The sequence below is a fragment of the Ambystoma mexicanum genome, chromosome 14, assembly GCF_040938575.1.
Source record: "Ambystoma mexicanum isolate Mex_15411 chromosome 14, UKY_AmexF1_1, whole genome shotgun sequence".
Taxonomy (NCBI): Eukaryota; Metazoa; Chordata; class Amphibia; order Caudata; family Ambystomatidae; genus Ambystoma; species Ambystoma mexicanum.
The window spans coordinates 419,405,430-419,424,153 of record NC_090940.1 but is presented as its reverse complement, the minus strand read 5'-3'; the positions used below and the strand labels follow the sequence as shown (position 1 = coordinate 419,424,153).

Here is an 18,724-nt window from a genome sequence, read left to right as displayed (position 1 = left end):
CATGGCAGGCAATGCAGAGGTTTTGTGTTCACAATGCGATCCTATTTGTAGTTTGGGCTATTAGATTGTGCATGCGCCACCTATAATCCGAGAGTACAGATAGGGAGAAATGGCATATGAGGAGGACACAATCTGTAGGTGTTATTTGGTTATTTGCCCACCTATTCACTGCCCATGGTCATGCTAATTCCTATGGCCATTGCCACTCAGTTCCTGCCCCTCCCTTCCCAAAACACCACCTCGTGGGAACTCTGAGCTCGATTTAATCTAGCCTTAAACTCAAAATCGGAAAGTGCTGCTAGTGTCTTTTCAAAGCAGTCTTCTGAGAGTCAATAACTTAATTAGAGCTGTAAATCTGCTCCTGGTGTAATAAAAAGTCTTAACCAGGTCTGGCTTCAGCCACTCGATTTATAAGCACTGTGTCCTTCACTGAATTCATACTAGAAACAAGCATTGGCAAAGCCAACAGTATGGGCTAGTGTGTATTCTACATGTGCCAGGCACTCCTATTAGATGCTCAAGTACTTGCACCATTTTGCACCTGCTACCATCAATGGCCAGTTAATACCACCAGAGCAGTGCCTGAAAAGTGCTTTTCCCACGCCTACACAAAAGCCCAAACTGTTGGCATTGCCAATGCTTGGTTCACATAACCCTTTAAAGTTAATTTCACATACTGTGAGTTTTTTGTTGTTCTAAAAAGTATATTAGTCTGAGGCACAATTTACTTTTATCTATTTTCGGGTGCAGAAACATACCATTGTCAACTGGCATTCTTTTATTTACTCTGGGCATCTAGCAGCGTCTTTGGGCCTAACTTTATTTCTTAAAGGAGGATGAACCGGAAATAGCACAGCAGCAACGCGCTGGTCTTGGAAGCAAGACCACGCAGAGCAACAGAGGTTCGAATCCCGGATCCACACTTAGAAACCGAATTCAATGCAGATAAGAAACAGATTTATTTGTGACTCAGCATTTTTTGTATGTATTTTTGTTTTAGCCTTGATGAGTAAAGCATTTAATTGGTTTTAAAAGTATTTTTAGGATTAACTAAATTGTGTGTGTGTGTGTGTGTGTGTGTATGTATGTATGTATGTGTATATATATATATATATTCGAAAAGAGGAAATGGCGAACCGCGGGCCAGCTGTTGATGGCACTTTCCGAAAATCCGGACAGAAACGCACAACACACAAAGACACCACATGAGAAATATAGGTGTCTTTAATGTTTAAAAAAATAATAAAGAATGCATTGTGAAAAATAATGCACAACACACGAGCAGCAACATAGAAATGAACAAAAGCAGGACAGGACGCCGTGGTAGACAGCCTGCAAACAACGCGGATGTACAGGTTTAATGAACTACATAACGGATGCATTACTAATTTGAATGTGATGTATGTATAGATTTAATGTTTTTACGTGTTAGTTTTATGTATCAATAGTATTTAAAATAAATGTATGTTTTTACATACAACCTCGTTTGCAAATAGGAGTATGCCCACATAATCCCCTTTCAATGTCGTGGCATCGGCTGGTAAAATGCGATTGGTTCCGCGATGTCATTGATGTGTAGCGAGAAACGCGCTGGGGCAAGGACACAGCCCTGTCTAACACCTTTTTTCTATTTTAAAGGATGAATGGCATTTTCTAACTGCACCATACCTAGCATTCAAGTTTAGAACCTTAAATAAATCAAGAACCTGGCTCAGAAGCGCCATTAATTCCAGGTCAGTCCAGTTTCTCCCCGAGTATGGCCTCAAAGGTGCTCCTTGAAACTGAAAAGGCCATGTGAAGAGGTGTGTTTTTAAAAAAAAAAAAAACATTTTGGTTTAAAATAGATCTCAAACTGTAGTATACTGTACTCAAACCTGTGCTGAAAGCCCACCTGCAGATGTGAAGCTATGGCATTAGATGCCATCTATGCTTCTAACGGGGTGTGGAAGGGGGACAGGGAGCATTCCCATAAAGTTTGCAACTGGTGTCAATCGGCGAAAATGGAATGCTCTACCACCCTTTTTATAAATTGGGGGTGGGAGGGGGGGGGGAGTAAGGCTGCCGACCAAGAACCTCCCCCATAAAAGTTATAGTGATGTCAAATGGCGTGCCCAAATCTTGGGTTCATGCGTAAATAATCAGCTGGTATGTCATCATAGCCCGGAGCTTTGTGTGAGGTGTGACCTCTTACAGGTCCTCGACCTTGAAAATGAAAAAGAAAAGGGGAGGATTCTTGCAAGTATTTTGTCATCCAGTGGGGATATACAAAGATTTACTGTTATTCAAAGTCCCTGAACCATTCAGCAGATGAGATGTTGGCATTAGAGAAGTCTCTCTCATTGGTATTACTCATTGACACGATCTTCTAAAATGCAAGCAAATCGTTCATGCTGCTTCCAGGGTTTCCCGTTAATCATTTAATGTTTTTATGTTCTTCGTAATCAAATTCTTCTATTCCAATCGAGCAGCCCTGAAATCGGTTATATTAGAACTTCTTGAGTTTTTAGTGTACTTAGCAGTGTGGATTTAGATGACCTGCATTCTTTATCAACCCATGTGTCTTTCCTCACAGTAAGTACTTTACATGTTTTACTCAGTTTGGAAAGGAATGAACTGATTACATCGTGGGGAAGGAGTCCCAAATGTCTGCTCTAACACAGGTATCAACCTAATACCATATTGACAACTCTTCCTCCTTCATCACCATGTCTCAGTGTATCCTCTAGCGGTTGATAATACAGTCATTGAGGATTGGACAGCCGGCTGTACCATCAATCCCAGCTTCTCCAGTGGATAATCCAACCTTACTGGTTTACGATCGCGTTCAGCTCGATCAGCAATGTCCAGTGTATGAACTCCTTTCCAGCAAAAGAGATTAATCAAAATTTAATCAAAGTATGATATATGCCCACCCTGGCCAAAAGTTAGTTTAGCTGTTCCATCACCCCTGGGTCGTCCATTACATGCTAAGCATGGGCTACCTCCGATGTAAACAATTTTCGCTCTTGGGTTTTTACTGGTTAAGAAATGTAATACACCAGAGCACATCCTTATCCTCAGTTATTGCCAGTATAGAATCTAAAGGTTCATACTGCAGATTCAAATTGTCTGCTAAAAATGTGATTTGAAATCCCAGGACATGGGTTTTAATAGAGGACTTTCTTGCACTCTGCATATTAATGTTTATGTGAGGGCAGACCTATTGTAGACGTTTACCACTAAATGGTAGTTTCTATATTAATCTTCTTTAAAATAACCTGGATATCAGCAGAGTAGGTAGTTAAAGATGTGTACCTCGAGTCCATTTCTGTTTTAATCCATTTGGCTTACCCTCTGGTTGGTCGGTCACAACTTCCTTTCCACACTAAAGCAGAGGATAACCCACAAGAAAGTCCTCTATTAAAACCCATGTCCTGGGATTTCCAAGATGGCCGCCCGCAGGTGAAGACGTACCTCTCCTCTGCATCAGCAGGATTCGAAAGGAGCCTAAAGCAACCAAAAAAAAAGTGCTGTAAACTCAAGGAGTAAACCAACTAATAGTGACTGAGGCAGCAGATCGACGAGCGTCCCCAACTCGGAAGAGGAAGAGCCCCGACAGACCGCAATCCCCCAATGGTGCAAATCGGGTGGGAGTTCCGATGTGGAAGGCCTGGAGGGGGAAGGGCGAGTGATGAACCCCGCTGTGGAAGCCTCCCCAGAGAAGAGCGAGTGAGCCCCCCCCCCGGACAGATGAGGTACAAAATAACCTTCCATAACCCCCCGGAACCACCCCTGCGATCCAAGGCTACTGGAGTACACCCCCCAGAGGAGCGGATCGGTGAAGGCATCTGTGCTGACAGCAGCCTGGAGGTTGGCGCAGCGCCCAGCGTAGAGCGTGGAGCCCCGGGGCGCCCTGCAGGACCAGGAGAAGAGCCCGCTTTGCAGGGGGAGCCGTGGCAGAAGAGAGGCAGAAGAGCCCCTCTGACAGAGCAAGCCTGGAGGGGCCCTGCAAGAGCTAAGTGAGACGCCGGGGACAGACAGCAGACCCGGCGGACCTCCTGCCGGCTAAGCGGAGGACCCGAGTCGAGGAGCCCAGAACGCAACGGAGGAGGACCTGTGCAGCCCGCGCAGACCAAGGGAGCCCTGCCCCCTTTCCCCCCTCCCCCGGGAGAAAAGCGAACAGAAGGCCATCTGCAACAAGAAGAACAGGAGCGGCGGCGCTCCACAACGTCAAGTCAGGCGGTCCACCTAGGCTATTCCAGGATAGACATGATCCTGGTGTCGGCTACGCTAATCCCCCAGATAACGATAGTAGGAATAGGGGTGGAATACTGTTTGGACCATGCCCCAGTTATGGTGGGGGTGGACTGGGGCGCAGGAGTGTGGAAACAAAAGCCTCCCTGGAAACTAAATGAACTCCTGAAAGATATAGCTTTAAAGGCCCATATGGAAAGCACCATCGATAATTTTTTCAAAGAAAATGATCACGGGGAAATGAGCTGGGGGGGTATATGGGATGCAGGGAAGGCGGTGATTAGAGGCGAGTTCATATCTCAAGCGGCAACATACTACAGGAACAGAGCCCTCGTAACACAACAGCTAGAAAAAGAGGTGAAGAATGCTGAAACCCAGCATAACACCTAGCAAACAAGGAAGTCCCTACGCGAACTCGGGAAGATCCGAGCTCCGCTCGAGAACCACATGGCAGAGCGAGTGGCCCAGACACTATTAAACGCAAAACAGTCCTACTACACACACAGGGACAAGTCAAATAGATTCTTAGCCGCTAAATTGAAAAAACTACATCACGCAACTGCATGACAAGCACGGCAACCCCCACACAGCATTACCCAAAAAGATGGAAATAATGTTGAAATTCCATGAAGACCTCCTGTGTGGAGAGAACCTGGACCGGGAGCAACAACTGTCCTATATTCGCTCAACCCCCCTGCCACAGATCACGGAACAAGAAAGGATTAATCTAGGAAGCCCGATCACAGCACAGGAGATCAGCGACGCAATTTCAGCACTACCAACGAGGAAAGCTCCCGGCCCGGACGGCTTCAGCAACGGCTACTATAAAACCTTTCGTACGCAACTTCTGGCCCCTCTGACCAAGCTCTTTAACACAATCAGAGAAGAGGGGCGAGTGACGCCAGACATGGGGCGGTCCACGACCATACTTCCACTAAAACCCGGGAAAGACCCCCCCCCCACAACTGCTCCAGCTAGCGGCCAATCGCACTACTAAACACTGATGCGAAAGTATACACACAAATCTTTGCATCAAGACTGATGAGGGTCCTCCCGAGCATAATCCACAACGATCAGGCAGGTTTTATCACAGGCCGACACACTCAGGACAATGTAAGAAGAGCAATAGATGTAATAGATGTAGGGAGACGAACACAACAAGAGATTGCAGTGGCCGCCCTGCACGCAAGACGAGCATTCGACAGTATGGATTGGAGTTATCTGGAAATGGTGTTGGAGGGCTTCAGATGCGGACCAGAATCCCTGATATTCGCGATGGCAACAGAGCCTTGTGCCATGCGGTTTAGGCAGGACGCAGAAATCAGGGGACTGAAATTTGGTCAGACGACCCATAAAATCGCGCTATATACCGATGACATGCTCTTCATGAGAGACCCAGAAGTAACGATGCCCCGAGCAACGTCACAACTACAGGAATTCCGAGAGATTTCCGGGTTCGCCATTAACTTCTCCAAAGCAATGAATATCACAGAGAAAAGAGAAGTGATTAAGAAACTAGAGAAGAACTTCCCAGTGCCCTGGGTGAAAGACTCACTGGAGTATCTAGGGATCCGTCTAACATGCGATCCAAATAAACTATACAAAATGAACATATCCCCCCTATGGAAACAGTTGCAGGAAGATCTGTTCAGATGGGAACCCAAGAACTGTTGTGGTTTGCCGGAATCACAGCAGTAAAAATGACTATTTCCCCCCCCCCCCCCCGACTCCTCTACATGGTAGGAGCCATCCCGATGAATTACCCCGGCCAAGATCAAAGAGCTGCAAAACGTGATATTCAAGTTCATCTGGCAGCAGAAGAAACAAAGGATCCAGAAACGCATCATGTTGCGCCCACCTCTACTCGGAGGCCTTGGAGTACCGTGAACGGTTACATACTGGCAGCTCAGCTAGCCCCTATGTTACGGTGGGCAAACCCCGAAAATCATAAAGGCTGGTGTCAACTGGAGCAAGCAACCACGTCAACCCCCTTAAAAGCCTTAATAAACCTGAAAACAGAGGATTGAGAGAAAGGGGGCCCTCTACTGGAGGCGACCAAATGGTCCCTGCTCAAGTGGGACAAAACCCGGAAAAGGAAGGGAATCCCACGAGGACTAGGCCCCAACACCCCACTAATACACAATCCCGACTTCTCACCGGGCATCCAAAAGAACTTCTGGGAAGGATGGGCAGGAGGACAAACTGACCCTGCAAGACTTGTTCAATAATGGCACCCCACTGCTTTTCACAGAATGCCAGCAGAAATTCAGCCTAGAAGAAAAAGAACGATATAGATACACACAGATTAGGCATTGGATAACTCACCCAACAGTGAAGCCGGCGGGCACAAGGACACCAACAGGCCTGGAACTGACGCTACAGGAGGGTCAGACGTCGAAGGGAGTGACCAGACTTTACAGATTACTCTCCAATGCACAATCAGAAGACGTGCTCCATATAAAGAGAGCTGGGGCAAAGACTTGGACGAGCCCATAACCGAGCAAGAATGGAACCAAATCTGGGCAAGAGCACACAGTACCTCCGGATGCACCACGATCAAGGAATCGGCATATAAACTATGCCTCAGATGGTACTTGACCCCCCACCGAATACACAAAATGTACAAGTCCTACTCACCCAATTGTTGGAGGAAATGCGGAGCGAAAGGCGACCTATACCACATGTGGTGGACATGCCCCAAAGCAAACACATTTTGGAAAGAAATATTAGGCCACATCAAAGACATTACAGGGGTGGAACTGCCATTGTCCCCAAAAACCATACTGCTGGGAGCGCCCATAGAGGGGATATACGCAATGTCGGGGCCTAGAGCCACCTTAATCACTCATCTGCTATCGGCGGCGAGAATGTCCTTAGCACAGAATTGGAAGAACGAGTCAGGTCCACAGACTGCCTGGTGGTGGGTTAAGATCTGGAATATAATGGCCATGGAGAAGATATGCACCCTCAACTACGGAAAATACCTAAGGTTCCTAACTATATGGTCGCCCTTCCATGCCCTAGTGAAGGACAGAGAAGCCCATTACTTCAGGCCACGCCTACTCAGGAACAAGCATGTTATATGAACCTCTACTTTGTAACAACCAAGACTCATTCGCTTACGGAAAAAGTCACTCCGTTTGTTCTCTACAACGCAAAAGTTTGTGTTTGAATGTTGAAGGAATAGAGGGGGGAGTAGGGAGGGGATGGGGGGGTAAACCAGAAAACACTCGAAGGCTAGCGGACGAATGTCACCCTGAACCGCAAGAAATCGGGTGACGAGCAATACTCAACCAGACAATAAGGACCCGTCATTGGGTAATGTACATGTATCATTGCATTGTCTTTTTATGCCTTTGATTAATAAATAGTTATTTTAAAAAAAAAAGAAAACCATGTCCTTTGAAAACCTATTATGTTCTGCTTTCTAATGATCTACAACCAATCATGTTTTGATCCTAAACCTGCAATGTTCCAAGTAACATGGATTACTCTACCTGAAAATGTAAGAACTACAACGCAAGTTTTCTCTCCATGGTGTAGGGGGCAATCAGTCAACCGGCTGCACTTAAGTCATGTGCTGATTCATCAGCTGCTGAATGACATGCTTCCACCACTTGGATGTTTGTTAGGCATAGCTGAATAACTCCATTCTTTGTTTCCGAACAATGACAGTACATTTGAAGATAAAACCCTGTGATTTAGGTCCCCTGTGATTACTTTACTCGCTTGTGGTAGATGGAGGGCAAAGGGTTTCCTCTCCCAGGAAGATGTCTGTGGTTCATCTGATAGCTGGCTTTGCGCATGGGGGGCCAATGAGCTACCTTAAGACAATCCTATTTTACATTATTGGACATGATGTCTCGATGCATCTTGGATGCCATCACTAGTAACCGAATAGCATCCTCCAACCTTTCAGATCTAATGTGTACGCTTGTTACACAGAGAATCCCTTCACTCTTGTATATTGTTGGCTAGTTTCCAGTCAGCCGTTATGTAAACATTCTTTACTGGGGCCCTGTGTTCAAAGTTGAGCAGGAGCAAATGGAGGGGATTTATGGTTTCGTACTGTCTTCTATCGACCCCAATGTATTATGAATACGTCCTTTAGGATCATTGTGGGGGCAGGGGGCAAGAGGTTGGTGGGTTTGATGTAACGCAAGGACTCGTGATTTTAGTTATAATGCTGCAAGCGATTTTTGGGCCTCCTTTGAGCCCCTCTCTTGAGTTCTGTTCCCTTACTTCCTTTACCTCTACGATTTCATTTTTTGGATGATTTGCGCTACTTACTAGGGCCTGTTTTGAATGCTGCAGTTAGGTTGCCTCGAGCATGGTCCCTATGGGTCACCAAATAGCTTCACGTCAATTTTATTTAAAAAAATGGACTCTGCCAGCCCGTTCACAGTAGAATCACATCTAATATTAAAGTTACCTGTGGATGCGTATGTGTTCCACTGGGCTGAGCCAAAGGCAGAAGTGTAGCTTGCCGCTCTTTTCCTGCTTCCTTTGGATATTAAATTGAGTTCACAGAAGCTCTCCTTTGACCGACACTTTAGCCGTTCTAACTTCTTTATCAGACATTGGGCCTTCTTTCGTTAGCATAGGCCAGATGGGCTTGGGAGCTTGTTTCTGTGCCATGTCCTCCTTCCATCCCTTCACTTCACTTGTGACTTGTGGCTCGGCCGTTAGTGCACATCTATTACTATGTGTGCTGGTTTTGTTGATCACTGCATGCAGATCTCCTCCTCTTGCTGAGTGTGTCGATACAGAATTGCATAATGAATCCCATGCATCAGTCTCCTTTGAGTTTCTCTGGAGTCAGAACGGATGATGAACGTATGGGCCCTTAGTGCCGCCGAAGTCCCTTTACTTTTTGATTGCTAGTAACTGTAACGTTTTAGTGTGTGTGTGTCTGTGTGTGTTTGTGTATAATTCAGAGAATAAATGTAGTTAAGAGCGAGTTAATGAACCAAAGCATCGCAACAAAACCTATGACATTCGGTGTCGGGAAGTGACGACAATCTTAACTTCAGCCACAGCCATGACCAGTCCCCCACATCCCCATCACGAGTAAATAACCTGATCCCACCAGCCAAGGTCTTTAGCTGTGGCCACTCTCAGTTGCAACAATTAACCAGATCCCACCGGCCCCACTGCCACAATGTTAAGAGCAGGCTGTGGCCCTGGTCCTTAGTCCCCCTCCTTTTTAAACACCCAGATCCCACCGACCAAAGCCTTTCAGCCATGGCCACTGTCCACGTTGGCACAATTCTGTTAAAAGCCCATGGCCCCTGTCCCATGCACCCCTCTTTAATTTCCGCTAGCAGTTTTCACTGTAACATACCCACAGTCACTATGATGGCGCCTTGCATAGCCACGATAATAATTCTTGCGGTAGCACAAGTTTTTCTAATTGCTAAGATGAAAACACTCAATTCAAAAATTCTTTCCCTAACCCTGTTGCCCACTCCATGTGTACCCCTCCTCCTTTTTAGGTCCCCCACCTCTCCTCCACTGTGTAAATCCCGGACGCTCAATTTTCGCCACTCTTTTTTCCCGACCACATCTTTCAATGTTCCTGTGGGTATCTAGGAGGATTTGTGCAGTTAACCGAATTATTTTACCGATCCAAATTGACCACTTAACTATATGGATCTCTTGACACCCTCCCAACCCACCTTTATGTGAAACCACACCTTTTCATCCTCCAAATATAATTTGAGCTCTTTTTTTTGGTTTCCTGCGGGATTACCAGTGGAATCGCTTGCACCAAACTGAAATAATATATGGCGGCTCTGAATTTCTGTAAAGCCCCATTATTGGAATGCACCAAGGGAGATTTTTTGATCAGGGGACACCCCTAAATTGTTTAAAAACTACTCGACAGATTCCCACCAAACAATAAATATCTGTCATACTTTGTGCCCAGATTGTATTTTATTTAGCACAAATCCAGCCTGCAAATTAACTCGGTGTGTTTTAATAGAAGCACCTTTTTCCTCTACGGGAAAATGAATGGGACTAGGCGGGAAAACATATTTTCTTTGCTGAATACATTTTGTAGGGGTTGAATTTGCTGCATATTTTCCAGTTTGGGGCACCCATGTCAGACATTTTATCCAGAAAATGTCAGCCAGATTTTTCCAGCATGAAGGTATTAGCAACAGAATATTGAGAAAATTGCAAATTGTTTTTATCTTCACTATAGGGTGGTGATCGACGCAGTGTGCCTTTTTGTATGTGTAGGATTCCTATTAATGTCATTGCCTGCTTTGGAAAACAGTAATCCACATAAACAATATATGCTGGGCTATCAAAATAATCCTTTTAAGACTCTTTAAAACCAGTGCTTTTGAAGCTACTAGCTTTATTTGTATTTGCACCAGCACAGTTTTTGAATTTAACTTTGCACATTCATTCTAATCCAGGAGTCTATCTTTGTCTCTCTAGATGTTTATTACTGCAATTCCCATCAGCCCTAGCCAGCATAGTCATGGTGAAGGATCATGGGAGTCCTAGTCCAAAACTTTGGCAGAACTACAGGTTGTAGTTCCCTGCACTAATCCATCACTGACAGAGAAAATAAAGCTGTCATTAATGATTTCGTTGTGACCTTCTCGCATTTAGTGGAACTTGTTCTGGCTGTATGACAAGAAGCTGTGATTTCACAATAGAGCAAGGTGATTTATACTATGCCCTTGGTTAGTGCCCCTATCTATTTCAAAATCGGGCCCATGTGTAATCTTGGGCACTTGTCATTTTGTTCACTCAGCTGCCACAATTGAGGGCATTAAGGTAAGGCTAAATGTTTGTATTCTGAAATATACTTGGCAGTTGCGCAAAAAGGAACAGAACCAATAGATGTTTACCCTAGAGTTCATGCTCTTGTATGTAAAAATGATTCATATGTTTGCTTTCATTTTTAGTGATGAAGTGGCTGTATTGTGAAAAAACGACTTTGGTGTGGTCTCAATGACTTCCTTACACCAGTTTCATATGGATTTAATAGTACCCATAATCCCAAAGGTGTTTCAGTGAAAACCTCTTATGCAGTGGTGCGCAATTACCCTGGCAGGACTGGAATTAACAACTAAACTGAGTGGCCGCTATCAAATCTGCAGGCGCACATTACAGTTTGGTTTCTGGCAAACTGTCTGAGATCAGTCGCTCCATTTATTTATTTTTTTATATATATTTTTAATATTAAAGTACAGCTATTAGTTAATGTTTTGTATCCTCCGTGACGCTTGATGCAAGCTCTTGTTCCAGTAGATTATCTGAGCATGTTGATTGCTTTTACTGTTATCGAGGGCCAGTTTAAATGGCTTCCATATTTTAATGATAATTTTAAATGATCTGAGCTGTGCAATAGTTTGGAGTATAACATTTGTACTGGGTGTCCCCCAGAGCCTTTGGTATTTTACATTTTTTAGGGCTGAACTGGAGGAATGGGGGATGGGAGGGGTGATATAATATTTTTACAAGAGTTCTGTGTTTTGGCCCTCGTTTCGGAGTGACTGATAACATGACATTGATGAACTTTCTTTTTTACTTAGCTTGGGAAGTAGAAATTCTTGTTGGCTAAAATAGTTCAGAGAATTGGCATTTGATTTTCACTTGAAGATGCCCAGCCTCCAGGGCCTCAGCCTTCCTCTGTACTTTCCTCCTAATTTTAATCATTCTTGCGGTTTCAGTATTCATGCTCTAACCTTCCCATATTCAATCAATGTTAAACCTAAAGCACTGGTACTTTTTTCTGGTTCCTGTATATGTCGACATTTCATGAGGGTTGGTCAAAAGAGGAAAGCTGGGGTGGAGAGGTTTTTTTTGGGGGGCATTTTCTTTTTTCTTTTTTAAAGGACTTTTGAAGATTTTCTTTTAACCTAAAATAATGTAGTACTATTTCTTATATCGCGCTGCACGCTCAAAAGCCTCGGAGCACACAAACAATTCAGGACAAAACAAGGACACACATAAATAAAGGGAATGGAAGTCCGCCCATCAAAGAAGGATGCTCGTAGTAGTGCTCATATAAGGGGCTAGTCTACTACTGCATCAAAGAGGTGCGGTCTTTAAAGGAATGGTTCGCCCAAAAATTTTTATTTCAAAAATGGGCAATATTAAAAAAAAAAAAACGATAGGCATTTTTTTTTTTTCGAAGTCCCTATGTAACATTTTGAGCAATTCAAGCTCAAAGAAAGCACATGGGGGCATCCATTTTGTGAAATGGATGCCCGCCGCTGTGCTCGCTTTGGCTTTTGCGGCACTAATGAAGGAAAAGCCAGCCAGCTGTAATAAACAAAAGCTACCACTGGGTGGCTTTTCCTTCATTGGTGCTGTACGCGGAGGACGGGGACCGGAGACTACAGGCAGAAAAGCTGCAGCTGCATCTCGTTAAGTGCTATTTTTTTAATAAAAATAAACACTAGCTGTGGTTTTTTTTTTTTCTAAGTTTTCCGGGCTGAAGGAGCCCAGAAAACTTAGAAATAAAACCGCAGCTTTAAAAACGTTGTATTTATGTTTGCGGTTGCTTTTGAAGCCTATCTATTTTTGAAATAAAATGTTTTGGGCGAACCATTCCTTTAACGCTTTTTTAAATGTGCCAGGAGGGGAATAGATCTTAAGGTCCGAGGGAGTTCTTTCCATGAGCAAGAGTAGTCCACATTAAACTTCCTAGGCACCTTTTGCTGGGTTGGCCGATTGGTGGAGCCGTTTTAGAGAGGTTACCCTCTTAATTTGCTGTTTCTCTATATGCTAATCTTCAAGTTTCTATGGATACATGATCACAGCTTCTGGAAATAGTGCATACATTGATTCAAATATGACAAAATGTTTCTCTAACAAATGCTGAAATCAATCTAGGCAGGGAATGCTGGCTGCTGCAATGGGAGTGGGCAGTGTAAACCTTTCTTAGCTTTGTCTTCCCCTTGAGGCAGATGCATTCATGCAAAATACCTCTGCAAAACATTTAGTCTGTCCAAGATGTTTGCACCACATCTTATCCACATTCTGCACATCTCACAGTATCACTTAATCTAGCCTGAACTATCTCTTCATCGTTCTCAGTGCCCCCAACAGAATCCGAGTGATCCGACTGCAGCTGATTTGGCCGCGGTCGGAACGTTCGCATGAGAAAGGTGCCAAAACCGCCAAATGTTTGCACCTTTCTCATGCGAACACAGGTAGTACGGGGGCTGCAGGGGGTGTCCCCCGCAACCCTGGTTCACTATAATGTGTGTTGCGGTGGACACCCCCGCAGCCCCCCCCCACCCCCCCTTTAATTTATTTTTTTACAGGTGTGCTGCGGGGGTGTCCTTCGCAACACCCCGCTCCCTATACCACACAGCCCCTGCAGTCTTTTATTTTATTTATTTATTTATTATACTTACCTGCAATGCTACCATCAAAGGTACAAACTTTTGGTGTTTGAACCTTAAGTGTTAGCATTTTTAGAACTTTTGGTCATTACGATCGTTTGTTTGCAGTACAATCAACCTAAACCCCCCCAGCATACACATGAGCCCACACATCTGGCCATGAAGCCAATGCTATACTGAAACGCCTTCCCATTTGGGCGAAGCCGCCTTTAACTGCTCTCCCCAAACCACCCCTGCATGCATTAACTTGACTAATTTACTTCTGCCAGCACGTGTTCAGTTGCCTCTGGGTCAGGCCAGCTGCTTAGTCGCTTTCTATGCAACCAAACCCACCAAATAATGACCTTTCAGTGCTTGCATCCTTCTCGTAACTTTCTTTTCCAAAAGTGACCTCCCTGTGTACCTGTCTCCATTTTCTCTATTTCCGTGTTGTGTGCTGCGGGAGTGGTGATGCTATACCCGTGGTACAGTGCACTACAAAAGCCATTCAATGTATCTGGGTGATCCATACAGTTTGCTTGAATTATTTGCCCAGTTGGACCTCTCCACTTAAGAACAATTCCAACAAGTGAAAAAGTAATTGGAAGTAATCGCGTTTTTTTTGTTAATTTTTCAGATAATTGCTTTTGATGAACTGAAGACCGATTATAAGAATCCAATAGACCAGTGCAATACCCTCAACCCTGTAAGTCATGGTTTTTAAAAAAAAATATAAATTCTTTATATTATATTTGTACAGTTGCAACTCTGGTTTTTAATAGCAAAATTGCTTTTTCAAGGTAAATCGTTAATTATTTGTGCTAGCCTCATCTATGAAAATGATAAAGTCTAACTTAGTATTCTATGTCCGCTGTCACACTAACGTTCGTCTTTCAATCTGCTTTTTACATTGTCGGCACAGACAGTTGAAAAGCTCAAAAAGATTAAAAGAGTCAAAATTGCACTCAAGGTGTGTACGGCTTTTTAGTTCTCTGTGTAAATGCTACCTTTAAATATGTTTGTTAGGAACATCTGTTTCGCTGCGTGGGCTTGTTTTGTACAGTGTGCTTGTTCATCTCCTTGCTGAAGGAATATTACAAATTCATAACTAGTCCTGTTTTGTTTACATTTTTGTTTTGCTTGCTTCTCGAGTAATATTGGGGAAAGCTGTTCTATGCAAACAATTGGCTTAATTGATAGCGAACTAAATGTAACTTCTTAAAAGGTCCTATTGCATGCGAAAGTGGCACTGCATATGCCAGTTTTCCCTTTTTAAGAACTGTTCATCCCTTGTATTTCTTCGAAACCATGGTGTTGGTAAGGCAAACCTCAATTTTTGCTCTGTCCAAACCATTCTAGAAGCCCAAAAAAGCTTTAACGGTCTTTTAAATTGCATGCTTCAAACGGTTTTCTATCAAGTGTATGTTAAAGCTATTTGCATGTTACTTGCAAACCATCCCTTTATTGTAAATGTAAAATATGTTTGCCATTTTTTATATATGAACATTCGTGATTGCGGTTAATGTTGAAAATCTAATGTGTTCATTTTTAATTACTTTTGTATTATTTTACTTGGTGGGGGTGAGTTAATAACTGGCTAAGTGTATTTTATACCACAATGTGCCCAACTCCAGACCTCGAGGGCCGCAGTCCCGACTGGTTTACAGGATATCCCTCATTAATATTTATGAGAACAAATTTGCATGCATTTAGGATCAGTATATAAAAATTAATCTCATGAATATTAATGCGAGATGTCATGAAAATCCGACATGTTTTCCGGCCATCCAGGACTGGAATTGGACAAACCTGTTGTAGTGTTCTATAAGGTATTTGTGAAAAATGGTGGCCTGGTTTGATAACAATCTTAAGCTACATGATACATGCTCAAAAGTGCTTTAGAGCATACTTGAAGGCACATTTCAATTACTTGAAGTGGCAATGTTATTATAAGGTGCTAACGATTTCGATGAATGTTTTATTCTCTGTTTCATTGATATATATTTGAACCTAGCCAGCATATAATTTGAAATTTAGATTTTGACCAATTTTCCCATGTGCCACTTTCCAATGAACCCAGTTCGTAGCACATGTTAATGAAGTTATTCATATGGCACTTTTCGCCAAAGCGCAGAACATAGAACATATTTACATACATTTATCATCCCAACCGAAGTTGGTACTGGTTTATCAACCTCGGAAAGGATGAAAGACAGAGTTGTCCTTGCCGGGACTCTAACCAGCGACCTGCATAACACACACAAATCGCAGCAGCAACCAATCATCGCCCTGCTGCGCTGTTTTACCGTCACATCCGTAAATGTTTTCATTATGCACACTTAGCAGATTATTCCCCGGTTCCATTATGCCCTGTTAGCTATGGCTAATTTCCAGTACCACAGCATAAATTAGTTTGCAAAAATTGATTAGCAGAGTTTGCTAATTGAAAATGTCTTGATTAGCAGAACAAACGTATTTGATTAGCAATTGTGTTCTAATATTTTAATGTCACCAGAAGGTATTTATACCCAAGACCTAAAACAATGAACAATACAGCATTTGTGTTTGTTTGACGTGACATTTGTGTGCTGAGCGCCTGTAAGGGAAGCTGAATGAAAATACACTAATAAAGATATGATAAAAAGGCTCTGAAAACATTCGGCAGTGCGAGGCTCTGTGTAGTTTGGGGAGTAGTCCGTGGGACACAGGGCAGTGTCACGTACACTTTATACTTGCCCGATCATGTGCTGTGTAAAGCAGATGTTTCACAATGTTAAAATAAAGCCGTAGCTGTAGACGCATGTAATATTGTGTTGCGACACACAGGCAGGGTTATCAACTTCAGGTGGACAAGATGGCTCCCCCGGTCTCTTAATATCAACTGTTTTCAATATAGTGTTAAATGCCACTTATGGGAGAGGGCAGGGATGGTAATGGCCCTCAAACACGAGCCAGGTAGGTCCAAGCTCAGTAGTCTAGCTCCGCATGCCTAAACAAAAATGGTATTTATCGCAATTAAAACCACAAGTCACATCTAGGATGCTGCTACTTTTTTGATTGTTTTTAAGGGAAACAGGCTTTGCGAAATTCCCTTTTAAAAAAAAAAATAAAATAAATAAAAGTACACACATGTCCACGGTTGGAAATAACTTCTTCCAGGACATGGCAGTGGGCCAGGAGACGTGCAGGTGAGTGGGCAGGGGGGCTGGTTGGTAAACTCTTGTGGGGTGGATTGCCGGGGGATGACAGAGTTGAGGAACTGCAGTGGCGACTCTGCCTGGGCAACAGCCTCCAATGACAAGGTGAAGCGGGCCGGCATTAATGCGGACGGCTGCTTGAAGATTCTGCTTGCGTTCCCAGCCTCATGATTGGTCAGCTAGCTCCCCCAGGTGATAATCTATAATGCAATTTTAATTGAAGAGCAAAGCGAGCTCTGGCGACTAACTCCAGTCTTATGGAATTGCAGTACGTCAGTAGACTTGCAGACTGGATGGAATTATTGATTGCTATTTTGCGTAAACATCTAGTTAGTTTTGTGTATTCATTACATAAGAGGAAAAAAAAGTCTAAGCAAAGTGAATGGCGTAGCAGGCAAACAACTGGGAAAACTAGATCAAATTTTGTAGTTTGCAGGCATCTCGCTTTCTGGGTAGCTGGTATAAAGCAAAACAGTGATGAGAAAGAATGCCAAGTGTTTGGGAACAGCTCATGGGTTGAGCACCAGTTACACAGATGTATCTAGGCAGCAGGTCACAAAACTAGGTTTTCCATCAAAAACATGTGGCCAAGCGATATGTACATTTTCAGAAGTGTTCGCTATGATGCACAGTGCCCTACAACATTCCATCTTCACTATGATGCACAGTGCCCTACAAAATTCAATCTAGTTTACAGTATGAGATTTAGATACTGTGACGAATCATGGGCATTTGTCCCATCTACCCTAGGGCGAACCACCCACTTTGAAGCCAGAGATGTGAGCCTGCGCCCCAAGACCCTCCCTAGTGATATGGGCAAGTGGTACCACAATTCGAGTGATCCCTTCACCTCCTCTCCCTTAGGCGACAAGCATTCCTGTTCCAATGAGGAAACACTTAGGCCCAATACCATATCTGCCTATAGGGACTGCCAGCTATGAAGACGGATTTGTCATTCTTATATTTGGCTTCCAGCAAAATAGGAACAAATCAACCATACAACGAAAAAAGAAATGTCTCTTTAAAAAGAGTTGTGTACATTACTGGGACGAGTAGCTCTTGGGAGAAGAGAGAGCATGGTAAGTAGGGGAAAGCCGCCTGACGTCAATACCCCTTGGAGAGGCACAGCAAAATCACAGAGCCTGCGGCTTTCGAACAGGCAAACACCAGATTGAGACACCGGAGAGCCGAAGAATCCTGCAACGAGAGAACTGTTGCCCGAATGCGAAGTCCTGCACCAAGTGCTGGTGTGACCACAGCTGCATTGTGGTGGACTAACGGTCCAGCTAACGACGCAGAGACTGCCCTAGGAGGCAGTGCTACAAGCTCCCTGCTGCCCGGAGACAGCATCCCGCTGCTGCGGAACCGAGAATGAGACACCGAGACCACATTTAGAGAAGAGGAATCGGGGAAACTGGACTGCTCATCGAGCCCTGCGAGGTTCCCCTGCATCAAAAGAGGTACAGTGGAGAATGGGTAAGGCAGGAGGCTGCAGGCGCATTATATGAGAAGGAGAGAAACTTTGCATAATCACACATACGAAAAGTCAAAAATGGTCATAAGCCTGGCATTAAAGACACTACAACACCCACAAGCCTATCTGAAGAGCTATAGGAGCTACTGGGTGAAGTTTCAAGTGACCATTAGGGAAGAGAATTGAAGGAAGCACATATTGTAAACCGAGACATTTGAGTATCAGTCATCCCAGCATACAAGATGCTGATTGAAAGAGAAAGCCCCTTGAAGGAAGGCAAGAAGTAAACGACCAAGAGAAGAGACATTCTTTTGGCCCCTTTTAGAGTTATTCACGTTAGTGGTACGGTGAGGTAGAGTTAGGTTTTGGGACGTAGGACTGTTACATTTGGAATTCCTGATGACAGACGAGCACCTTCGTTATTTAGATGGGTACGGTAATCCCTTTAGTAACAGGGAAATATA

At 43.9% G+C, this 18,724-nt stretch overlaps 1 protein-coding gene across 2 annotated transcripts in view; it reads left to right on the top strand.

Moving 5' to 3' along the window:
- CNIH1 (cornichon family member 1) overlaps positions 1–18,724 on the top strand; it is a 236,682-nt gene that overhangs the window by 54,451 nt on the left and 163,507 nt on the right. The window contains exons 2-3 of one of the 2 annotated variants that reach the window (XM_069637591.1): positions 14,227–14,295; positions 14,512–14,559. In XM_069637591.1, the coding sequence (XP_069493692.1) occupies positions 14,227–14,295; positions 14,512–14,559 (117 nt within the window). The remainder of the gene's footprint in view (positions 1–14,226; positions 14,296–14,511; positions 14,560–18,724) is intronic. The other variant, XM_069637592.1, reaches the window with a different exon arrangement.